Source organism: Glycine max, chromosome 2, assembly GCF_000004515.6.
Source record: "Glycine max cultivar Williams 82 chromosome 2, Glycine_max_v4.0, whole genome shotgun sequence".
NCBI classification, from domain to species: domain Eukaryota; kingdom Viridiplantae; phylum Streptophyta; class Magnoliopsida; order Fabales; family Fabaceae; genus Glycine; species Glycine max.
In genome coordinates, this window is record NC_016089.4 from 40221320 (window position 1) to 40234034 (window position 12715).

The window sequence follows — 12715 nt, forward strand, 5'->3', positions numbered from 1 at the left end:
GAGGATAGAATAGTACTATACCACTATCAGTTTGGGCTTCTGATCCAGTGGGCCCGCATTACGAAATCCTTATGCACTGATTTTGTGGGCCCCTTTTGGGGTAGCCCCACCTCACCGCATGCCTTGTTTTTCCTTTATCTTGTTGTGGGTACACATTTAATTCAAGGAAAGGAAATCCCTTATTTATTTGACAAAATTCGGGTACAATAATATGAATCAAACGAGCAGATTATAACAAACTCAATTTTTAGTTTAAGTTTAATTTATTTGCTTCATAAACTAAATTTAACGAGTTAATTATCGAATTTAATTTTAAAATTATTTTTAAGTTGATTCGATTCATTGTCCCTAATTAAAACATTTTAAAATATAATATTAAAAAATAATTGAAACATAATATAAATTGAGTAGTGGTTAAAATAAATAATTTAATATCAAAATATTAAATAAAAATAATAAAAAATAATATAAACCTATCACTATTTAAAAATTTCAATATCTTGTAAATAGTATAATGGTTAAAATAAAAAATATAATGTGAAAATATCCAATAATAATAATAAAATAAACTTATTATCTACTATTATCAATATATTATTTAAAAAATAAATAAAAATGAGAAAAATCTATCTTATGCAAAAAAAGATAAAAATAATAAAATCCTACCTTATGAATGAAAGAGGAAAAAATATATAGTAAAATGTTAAGTTAAATAGAAAAAGATTAAAAAGAAAATCTAATAAATATTCAAAAATAAAAATAAAAAAACATAAAAGATAAAAGTTAACATTTTTAAAAAAATTATTTCAAGTAACATCTTCAAAACACTAAAAATCATTAAATAGTAAAATAAGTTTTTTAGTTAATAAAAAAAATTTAAAATTACCTAAAATACTCTGTCAATTATAATCTTTGTTTTCTTCTCATTCAATAAGAAGCGTTACTCGTGTTTATCCTATTTTTCTTATAGTTATTTTTTGTTCTTATCTTACTTCAACCAAACAAAATATAAGTGTTTCATTTGCTGATTTTTAATTAAAACTAAAGTTTGCTATTTGAATAACTAAAATAAAACTTGAATTTTAATTAAAAAAATAACAAAAGAAAAAGCACCGTGCCTAATTTTGTCCATATTTATTTAGGACACGACGGCACATGGCCTATTCTATATAAGCTGTTTCGCCACCCACAGTATTTATTTTTCACCGAGTTCGGAGGGTTTGTTTTACCTTTTTTAAGTAACAATAACATGATTTAATCACTCCAAGATTTTTTTTTTTATTTTCAAATTTAAACCCCTGTGAAGTGAACTTGTCTTTGTGACCTACTGTAGTTACGATAAATATTGCCACATAAACAGTGCCGTGGATAGAAGAATTCTTAATTCCGTGGATAAAATAAACATATCAATAATTTAATTTATATTTTGCTGTTCCGGGTCACAATTTGTTTGATGTACATATATGATACACTTAATATATTATATTATAGAGTTTTACGTCATTATCTATTATTACTTGTGAGCTTCTTCTGAGTTTTGAGAGGTTGCAGCATCTAGCTGTTTCTAGTCATAAAAAAAAAAAAGTTTCTGATACACATGGGGAATGGTCATTCGGTCTCTTTTATTTATTTATTTTAAAATAGATTATGTATTTATGTATGTTGCCATGTTGGTTTCTTGCTAGCTATAGGCATATATAGGTTGTTTTGTTAATCTTTGCTTGCATTAGATTTTTGGACCTGTGACTCCATTATGCCAGATATATATTCGATTGTTTGGATTCAATAGTAGCCTACTTTCTAGGTTGAAAAATAGGGAGCCCAGATCTGGTGCGGTTGAACTTAGTGTGAAAAATAAAAGGGATCAAGACAGAAAGATGATGAAAATTATTCTTGTGGTGGTGTGGGTGATATATTTTTTGAAAGAAAAAAAAACTCCTATTCTCATGATAAAACTGTTTTACATTATTATACCATCATAATAAATTATAATGTATAATAAATTTATTAATTTTTAGAATAATTATTTTAAAAATTATATTAATTATCATTATGATATGTAATTAAATGATTATTTTAAAAGTCATATCATTTATTTTATATTGTTAGTATATGATAATTAAATTCATATTTTATTTTTTTATACTTTTTTTATAAATTTAAATACAAGTTAACTCATCATTATCCATAGAACAATTTTTAAGAAATTAAAAATAAAAAAATTTAATAAAAAAAGTGAATGTCTAATGTTCTTCATTCTTAATAAATTTTTATTTTTTGATATCATAATTATTACCCTTAAAACAATGATCAACCTTGAATAAAGGAACTAAAGTAGTACTAATCTTTCTTATTGGGTTATGTAGTGATAATTTCATTCATAAACTTGTCTCATCTCTCTTTCTTATTTTATTAATTTTTTTGCGTTGCTTTCCTTTCCTTTCCTTTCCTGATAGTAAACACAACATAAAATTCACAGGATAAAACAGTTTCCTTAAAAAATGTCTGTTTAATTTATGGCCTAGGTCTTATAGTGTCGTGAATATTTAATTAGTTCAACTTGATGTAACTCCATTAAGCTTTTCATATCTTCATCACACATACTATTTCCCCCTCTTTCTCAATGATGCCTAACATTGACATTAAGAAATGTAAGCATCTGAAAATGATGATTTCAATTGACTTATACATTGATTTATAAAATACATTAAAATATAATTATGTTTAACTAATTAAAGTTGTTAACACAAGTGATCTGATGGAGATCCTTTAGTCAAAGTTTACAATTTAGAGTTTGATCTCTAACTTAATTACGAAATCATAATTAAAATTATCATTTTACTAAAAAAATGGATCGATCCAGTAAAAAGTGAGATTAATTGAGTGTTAAATAAAAAGTTATGATATCTCTTGCTTAAAGAAAATATATAATGACGTTTTACTATACACACAAGAGAGAAAATCATTTATCCGAATCATTAAAAAATAATAGAAAATGGAATTAAATGGATTTTATTCATAATAAAGTAGGAATAGTTTTCTTAGTGATTTTCCCCCATAAGATCCAAAATTGAGTCCTTAATAGTTATTAAGAAGATGAAACATGTGTGACTTGAACCAGCCATCAATTAATGATACATTAATAATGTTTTAAAGATAGTAATTTTTATCAAATACTGATCAAATTAGCTAGTGTTCATAGAATTGATCAAATTTACAAAATTATATATAATTTAAAAATTATCAAATATTTCATCACATTACATTAATTAATAGAGGATTTAATTAAAATCCAAGTATTTACTATTAAATAACATTTACGAATGTCTGAGTCATTTAAAATTTAATATTAAAAATCATTAGGATAATAGTACTCAAGGTTAGGTTAGCATTTTTTTTTTACCGAAGTTGTTCTTTTTTTAATAAAATTATAAAAATACAAGTTTATAGAAATGAACTTCTAATGCCAATTAATATAGATATTGTTAACAAAGAAAAAAAAAATTCTAATGAATCAAACAAGACAGAGTCTTGAAATGCTTGCTTTCTCCGTTATGTGTATCTATGTACCGCACAATGAATTATTAGCAGGAAAAAATGAATAAAAGAAAGGAAGAAAAAGGTGTTGCGTGGGGCACTAGCTTGCCGACAGATCAAATATAATATGGTGCACTAAAAGAAGTAAAAAATTAGACTTGCATGCCTACAATTAAATTATGTTACTCATGATAATTAGTGATACTTTTCATAAGCCAAATCATGGGTATATGTCCTAATCAAAAACATCCATTTCATGATCGACAAGCGATTAACAGGAAATTGAGCCACTCATTACCACAAATAGATCAACATATCAGGTTTTCGGACATTAGCACACATAATTCCTTGGTTCAAACTTTTTATTATATGGCTAATTATCGACCCTTTAATCATCTCTTTCATCAATTCTATGGGTGTTCATTGCCGTGCCATTTGGCGTGCTAAAATGCATTCTAACTTTTTGCTTTCACTCGTGGGTATTAATCGGTCAAATTACAAATACTTGGACTGTATTTGATTAATTGCACCATTGGTTATGTTCACCCCACTTTCCTCCTAGTCTTCCAATAGATCAAATTCAACACATCTAGCTGGCTAGTTAAACCCGACCCTCCTGGAACTAATCATGGTGATAAGATTGATCATTAATGTCCAAAGACAATGGAAAGGTCAGTACCCACTTGAGTCCCTACCCATGTAATGAAAGTCTAACATATCGTCCACTTTGTATTTGTGCACTATTACCTAAGTTAATGGTCCATGAACATGAACAACGACAAGTATGACTCAAGTATATGTATAGGCTTAAGGACTATGGTCCCCACTAATAATTAAATTATCTTGAAGGAACAAATACACCAAATTGGAATTGAGTGAGGCAATTTTTTATTGAAATTTGGCATGAACTTTTTTCTAGTTTCTTATTTGGTTGGGTTGGGACTATACCTTTCAGCCTCCTTTAATGCTTTTGGTTGGAGATTTAGGGTCACATACACGTATAAATAAATCGGTGCATCTGGGATCATTGTACGCTTTTTTAACTTGGAAAGGGTCACATGTAAACATATTACTATATTTATAATGATTAACATTAATAATTTCTATAAGTGAGATCGACTCCAACTAATTGGCCCCCACTTACCCTTTTACCTACAGGTGCATGTTTTTTTTTTATTTATTCTGCTGGAGTCCCTAGTCTGAAATTTGATAGATTAATCTGAAATTCTAATAGCATATGCATGGTGTGTCAATTAAGACTGGTCAAAGAATAAACTCATGGACTTTAATTATGCTGTTAAGTTGTTTAATAATTTTCTGTTGTATTTTTAACATTAACTAGATTGGTTTTCAAGTATATATTAATTTAGTAGCTATTGTTGTTTACTAGTCTCGTTGTACGATAATTTATAACGATGCGTATCAAAGATAATAGATTGCGTACATCGTTCTTGGCCTGTTGTTAACTAGTTGTTTTTGGAATACATCAATGCTGCAATGAACTATTGCAAATTCTCTCGGATCTCATACAAAAGACAACATATAGTTAAACCAATCATGGCATCTCTATGACAAAACCAAGCTCGCTGGCTTTGTTCATCAAAACAAATTTAAAAAACTTATCAAGAAGATATTCTCTAATATATTATTTTGAACATTTTTTTATTATTGACTGAAATTTATTTAAAATAATAATAACTTGTAAGAATTATATTTTATTTAATAAAACTCATTCATGATTTTATACTTTTAATAATAAATTCTATCTAATAACAGAAATCGAGTTTGTTAGACATAATATATATTACTAATACTCCTAACAAAAACCATTATACACGTAAATCACGTAAGGTTATTTTTAATTAAAAATCTAGAATCCTTAAATATATAACTTTGTTAACTATTTAGATAAATAATTTTGTTGACTATAATAGTCTTTTCTGACTCGAATATAATTATGGTGCAAGGCACTTATGTTTTAGAAAGAAAAAAAATTACTCCTAACTAAAACAAAACAATAAATAGGCTTGGCAAGTTAATTGATTAATTAATGTATGTATGTGTCCTGATGCAATTTATTGCTAAAAGAACGACATGGACTTTATCATAACTCAATTCTCAAAGGCTAGGATAGATCTTGCAAGACCCAGTTGGTATGGGATTTTACTTGGGGAATGAGGAACCCCCAGAATTGGAAAATATTAAATTTGTGGTTCTGTCACACACTGTATGTATTATATGTGTATGTTAATTACTTGGTTACCCCCCCTTCCCTTTGCCTTTCTCTTTGGGAGTGCCTACCCTAGTTTCCTTAAATATATATCTCATTTTCTTTGTCTTGTTCCCCATCTCCTCCCTGAAATAAACAATAGCATGGCATGCAGATTCCTAACCCAGCCCCAGCCTGTGTCTTTCTTCATATTTAAGGATTCCTGCACTAGACCAAGCAACATCTTTGTGCCAGTAAAATAAAAATTTTCAGGTTTCAGCATTTAAATGTAAGCGAGTTGATCTCATCATCATTTGCAGAGCCTGCAACAAAAATAATGCAATTTTCAAGTTTTCTTTTCTGGGAATTAATTGCACTCCATGTGTGTGCATGTTAATTTTATGCTACATATGATGATTTTGTGTTGCATGTGGACCGTCCGATCAAAAGGGATATATATATGACATGATGAAGAATATTTAAGCACATATACCTGGACTAAGATGACACAATGATGGTTGTTTGTATTAGAGAAATTAATAATGAAAATATATGTAACAAAAGGCCAAACTAGACTCTATAATTATGGGCGTGACTCTAACATGTATTTAAACTAAAACACACACACACACAGTTCAACCTTTGGTAGAGCAGAAAAGGGTGTCTGAATCTACCTGGAAATTGAGGTGAGTTTTGTCTTTAAGTCATGGAAAAGACGCAATCTAACTAAAGAAGCCAATAAATTATATGATGGAATATAACTATATTTTAATAAATAAAAAAAGGGTGCATGGGGTAGACAGCCAAAGGGACCGGATAAGTAAACAAATGTAGAGTGTGTTATAATGTGGGAGAGAGATTCAAGTGTGAGGAGGGGATTCAAACACGGTTGCAAAAGAGAGTTTCTGTGTCTTCTCTAGTTGGACAAATCTTATCCCATCTCCGTTTATTGGGAAGGGAAGGTATCAGAGGATATTTTACTCCCCAATCCTGAACCTGTCTTTTTTCTTTTTTTTTCTTAGGGTCTTGCTAATCAATAAGACACTACACTGATTAAAGAATTTTCTTAAAAAATAATATGAAAATTTCAAATAAATGTAAAAATAAAATAAAATGTACGAACAATACAATTTTATATATCTTAATAAATAATTTTCTATTTTTAGTTTTCAGACCGAACCCAGCTGGCTGGTTAGTATTTTTTTTCCTCAAAATTTAATTTCATAATTTCCTCATTGAAAACTAGGAGTGGCCAAACAGAAATAAATGCAGGCTTGCACGTGACATAAATACTATTCTTTCATCTGAAGATAATACGTTCTGGAGATACCTCAATGAGTTAGACCTATATCTGCGTACATACATGCCCATCATAAGGATACAAAAACAAAGGGGAGGACATGGACCACTCTCTCTTGGCTCTCAGTTAATTTTCCCTCAGAATCATCAACGGCTACCCTTTGATCGATCTGAAGCACAAAGATTAAGTCATTGGACATTAAATTATAATAGTCAGTTTACTAGTACATGTGAACGGTGTTACATTTTTATCTTACCCTAAAAGGTTGATATTATGACATTCATAGATTGATCAAAGAAAGAAAGAAAAAAATAATATACCAAGGAGAATTAAAAAACTAAAGACAGGGCTAAGACTTTATCTATTCTCATATATATAATTACTTTAAATACTTCCAAGAAAATTTTTGTTTTAAATAATAATCTTATTAAAGATTCAACTCAAATAAAATTATTTATTTAATTAAAAAAATACCTTTGATTTCAGAGAAAAAAAATCTCCAAAGCCCTGATTAATTAAGAAATCAAAACTAGAAAGCTTTTAGGAAAAAATATTACTAAAAACATTGTACCATATTTTCTATGCACCTTAATCATGATTTTAATAAAAAAAAACTTTTTTATTTAGTCCTATTTTTTTGGGTATATTTTAGTACTATTTTTAATCAAACTTTTACGTCACTCATCAACTCCATAGTCTAATATATAAAGTCAAAGGTTGTTTTAATAAAATTGAGGCAAAATGAAGAATGAAGTTCGGTGTGCAAATAAATTAGAAAATATTAATTGGTAACTATAGGCCAGCCGGCCATGGAAGAGATTATGATGATTAGTAGTCTGGGAATGGAGAAGAAGAAGGGCCCCATCTTTTTTATACTTGATTTGTTTGCCAATTTAGTAACATGGGATGTCCCTAATTCCACGAAATTACTCACCTGTAGAATCTCTTTCTTTCTCAGGATTCATAGACATAAATGTTCGGCCCAATTCAGTAATAATTCATTTTTATAATCTCAGTATGTCTGACGTAGTATAACTTAAGGCATGCGTATACCTTTTTGTGAACTTATTCAACCATTATTACTATTTTACTAATTATAATTAGATAGAGAAGCAGCATGAGCACTGATAAGCCTTTACTGAAAAATTATTGATGAAAAATGTGTTTATAACATTAAAGTGAAAACATTTTGTTGTTTTTTTTTATTTTAAAAATATTTTAGAAATAAGTGTAAGGAATAAAAAAAGTAGAGATGTAAAAAACGATGTATACCAATTATTTAATGCTCAAATAAGTTATCAGTGTCTGTCCTTCGTCGGGTATATGTAATGTACGTTTTCCTTTTTCTATATAGTAACGCATTTCGCACGTAACCTTAAACCAATAAGTATTACGTGTGTGGCGGGGTATTTTTTAAATTTTATAAAAATATAAAGAGTAATTAAAAAACTATAAAACTACAAAAGAAACATAATACTTAATATCAATATGATACAAAAACATTAATTTAAAGAGAATATTTATTTATAATAGATACACATAAAAAAATGAAGATATGTGTCTAACTTTTTTTAAAAAAAAATATTAAAATGTCTTTATCATTTCCAACCTACTTTTTTTTATAAACTATGTATATTTTCAATCAGAAGTAAAAAAATAAAATAATGATATTAGACTATCTAATACTTTATAGTATCCAAAAAGACTATCTAATAATTTCTTCTTCTAATTATATGAACTTAAATAGAATATATCCTAATTTAATATAGCATACATAATTTTAAATAACATTTTCTTTACATAACTGTTTTTGCTTGTTATAAGTTACAAGTTATAATATAGTTGAAAGATCATTGAATTTTTTAAGTATGAGCCGTTGGATTTCTAATCATGTTTATATAAAAAAATTTATTGAAAGAAATAAAATTTATTTTTGTGATTTCTAAGTTTTGAGAATGTCTTACGGCTAACTGTTAGGGGACATCTTCTTTTAAGGGAAATTTTCTCTTGCTGGTTTTTAATTAAGAACTATTACTAACCAAAAAATTGTCTTTCTTGAAAGAGAATATTTTCTCTCAATAACTTATTATTGAAAAGAAAAAACTAAAATGGTTCAGGAGTAAACATTTTACATTTTTTTCCTCTCTCTATTATCTCTCTCTTTGTCTTGGCTTTCTCCATCAAATAGTTCCCACATCAAACCATAATCATCACGCTTATTTCAAATCCCTTCCTCTTTCTCTTTCTCTCATTCCCCCACTAACCTACCTGTACCATCACAAAATCCTCAATTCCCCTTCCTCCACTCTTTTTCCTCTTACTGAAGACAAACAACACACACAAAGACACAGAACAACAACGTCGAAAAATGTCGACAAACCACTACACCATGGACCTTCCCGAACCAACACTCTGGTGGCCACACCCACACCAACAACAACTAACCTTAATAGATCCAGACCCTCTCCCTCTGAACCTCAACAACGACGACAACGACAATGGCGACGACAACGACAACGACGAAAACCAAACAGTTACAACAACCACAACAGGAGGAGAAGAAGAAATAATAAACAATAAAGAACCGATGTTCGAGAAGCCGCTAACCCCGAGCGACGTGGGGAAGCTGAACCGCCTCGTAATCCCGAAGCAGCACGCTGAGAAGTACTTTCCACTGAGTGGTGGTGACTCGGGCAGTAGCGAGTGCAAGGGGCTGTTACTGAGTTTCGAGGACGAGTCGGGGAAGTGCTGGCGCTTCCGCTACTCGTACTGGAACAGCAGCCAGAGCTACGTGCTCACCAAAGGGTGGAGCCGTTACGTGAAGGACAAGCGCCTCGATGCGGGAGATGTCGTTTTATTCCAGCGCCACCGCGCCGACGCGCAGCGCCTCTTCATCGGCTGGAGGCGCAGGCGGCAGAGCGACGCCCTGCCGCCGCCTGCGCACGTTAGCAGCAGGAAGAGTGGTGGTGATGGGAATAGTAGTAAGAATGAGGGTGATGTGGGCGTGGGCTGGACCAGAGGGTTCTATCCTGCGCATCATCCTTATCCTACGCATCATCATCATCCCTCGCCATACCATCACCAACAAGATGACTCTCTTCATGCAGGTCTCTGCTCTATCTATCTCTTCACTCTTCAATACATTTCAATTTTCTTTGCTAATTAATGACTTCAATTCAATCAATACGTTTAAAACTTTAAATAATTACTAATCTCATTGATTTACATTCACGTTCTAGCTTGTTATCTGGCCTGCGAAATTATCGTTTTAATTTCTTCCAATTTTTTCTTTGAAAAAGAAGGGAAAAATGAATAATTATCTTTTAAATCAACTCAAATGAAACACATTTGATTTTACCTTCGGTTTTCGTTTTTCATTTTCACCTTCTTTCAATGAGTGTTAATTCTATTCTTTTAATAATTTCTGCAACCTGCATGTGTTTTTTTTTTTATGTTTAAGGTTTATCACAAGAAATAAAATATGTAATTAGTATTTTATATTTTTAAAATATTATGTCACGTTCTAATATATTCTTTATCTTTTATATTAATTAGATTAATTTTTTCTCATCTATACCTTAAAAATATAGTAGAAAAGTATTTAGTATTTAAAATGAGAATCAGTTTTTTTTTTTTTTACTCAATCCCCAAACAGAATAAACAGGAAAGAGTAACATAACAGGGCCAAGTTTTGTCAAAAAAACAAAAAAAAAAACATAACAGTGCAAGTCATCTACCTAAGTCAACAAAAAATGCAATTTGTCTGAGTAAAATCATTTTATCCTTGCATAAATAACCATGAATTCCTTCTTTCACTGGATTTTTGGGTTTTCTTTGTTCCTTTACTTCAACATTACTGTTAATTGTTTTCTATGTATACTAAACAAAGAAGCACTAGTACTGTTTTTTTGTTAAATAAAAGGACAGGAAGGTGAAATAATTACATTCTTGTGGAAGTGCGTGAAGCATACCTTCCAATTAATTGGGATAAATGTGGTTTTATATTGGGATTTGTGAGGATGCTACTCATTTGTTTAGCTTGCTCAAACCCACCGTGAAACATACGCGCCCATTTTCGTTGAATTGAATCAATGTACTTGAGGATTTTTTTTCTTCTTGTTTTAAAAAGAAAAAAACACCTTTTTAGCATAAACTTGTAGGTTCAGAAAACTAGGCGGTGCCGTTTATTTTGTTTCCTTCACTTCATCCTAATCACAATTGGATTAATTTCTAGTGCATTAATTTATCTGTTTTTTTTTTTTTTACCCTCTGATGGTATTTATATTTTTTTCAAACGAAATGATATGATTAAGGCATTGAGGCACTGACAAATGCACGTGTTGTAATCTTACAGTTAGAGGGTCCCAAGGTCAGAACCAAAGGACGAGACCAGTGGGAAACAGCAGTTCTAGTTCGAGTTCGAGTTCAAGGGTACTTAGGCTATTCGGGGTCAACATGGAATGCCAACCCGAACATGATGATTCTGGACCCTCCACACCCCAATGCTCCTACAATACTAACAACATATTGCCATCCACACAGGGCACAGATATTCATTCCCATCTCAATTTCTACCAACAACAACAAACTTCTAATTCCAAGCCTCCCCCTCATCACATGATGATACGTCACCAACCATACTACTACTAGACAGATATTATGCCATCAATGAGCGCATGGAAAAATTTATGTGGAGTTATTTTAGTTCAAGTTTAAGTCTGGGTATATAGTTGGATTAAGGAAGAATTTTGTCATCCACCATAATAGTATTTGACTCAAATATGATCCACTTTAATGAAATGAAAGATACATGTGATTTAGAAAGAAAAAATAGATATTATGCCACCCCTCTTTTGGATCCTCTATTTTTTTTCTTTTTTTTTGGTCTGGCTCAAGTGTAAGATATATAACTATCTATGTATCCACTTGATTAATTATTATTATAACTATTGCTAATTAATGGGTTGATCATCGTAAGGTTATAGAGAATCTTTCTTGGTCTTGGTCAATTCGGGAGATGCATGAAAGTGCAATTTGGTTTGTTTATTTTTATGGGGTCCTTGAATTGAATGATGTTCTCTTTCTACCTCACTCATCGTCGGTTTAAGGCGCGAATGGCAGAAGGGACATTTTCTTGATGCATGCAGTTTTGGCACTTCATTTTAGGCAAAGGAATATTAAATAGTGTTAAGTACTTACAAATTGTTACTACACTTCAAGAAGATCGTCTCCATTTTGTATTGAAACTGTGGGCACCTCATCGTGATTTGAGTAATAATGTGAGTTTGTGTTGAAATTTCAGTTTCAACATAATTCATATAATTAAATTTGAAACTTCTACTATAATTTAATCCTATAGAGAAATAATTTTATTTATATATTTTTTGAACTACTTAAATACGACGACAAAGATGATGCAATCATTATTATCAAAATAATTATTAGTCTAATTTGAACACGATCAGAAATTTGTTACTAAGATCTTGTGAGGGAGAGAAACTACTCATTAATTTTCATGATTATTCTCTACTGTATAAGTTTGGATCGATGAAGCAATTGCAATCCTACTGTTAAAAAAAAGAATAGAGTCCTTTAATTGAGTGTATAATGTCATGGACTAATAACATGATTTGTTATAATTAAAGTTCAAAGAAACATCAACTAACTAT

General features: G+C 30.3%; 1 protein-coding gene across 1 annotated transcript; it reads left to right on the plus strand.

Moving 5' to 3' along the window:
* Window positions 1-9168: 9168 nt before the first annotated feature.
* LOC100818164 (B3 domain-containing protein At2g36080) lies at window positions 9169-11870 on the plus strand. The gene is made up of 2 exons (XM_003518156.5): window positions 9169-10153; window positions 11401-11870. The coding sequence occupies exons 1-2, from the start codon at window positions 9415-9417 to the stop codon at window positions 11694-11696; spliced, it is 1035 nt and encodes a 344-aa protein (XP_003518204.1). The 5' UTR covers window positions 9169-9414; the 3' UTR covers window positions 11697-11870.
* Window positions 11871-12715: the final 845 nt, after the last annotated feature.

Bases quoted from the DNA above. Each gene is read 5' to 3' on its own strand.
- LOC100818164 (XM_003518156.5), top strand. From the start codon at position 9,415: ATGTCGACAAACCACTACACCATGGACCTTCCCGAACCAACACTCTGG. The intron at 10,154-11,400 runs GTCTCTGCTCTA...GTAATCTTACAG, and splicing joins AGATGACTCTCTTCATGCAG to TTAGAGGGTCCCAAGGTCAG.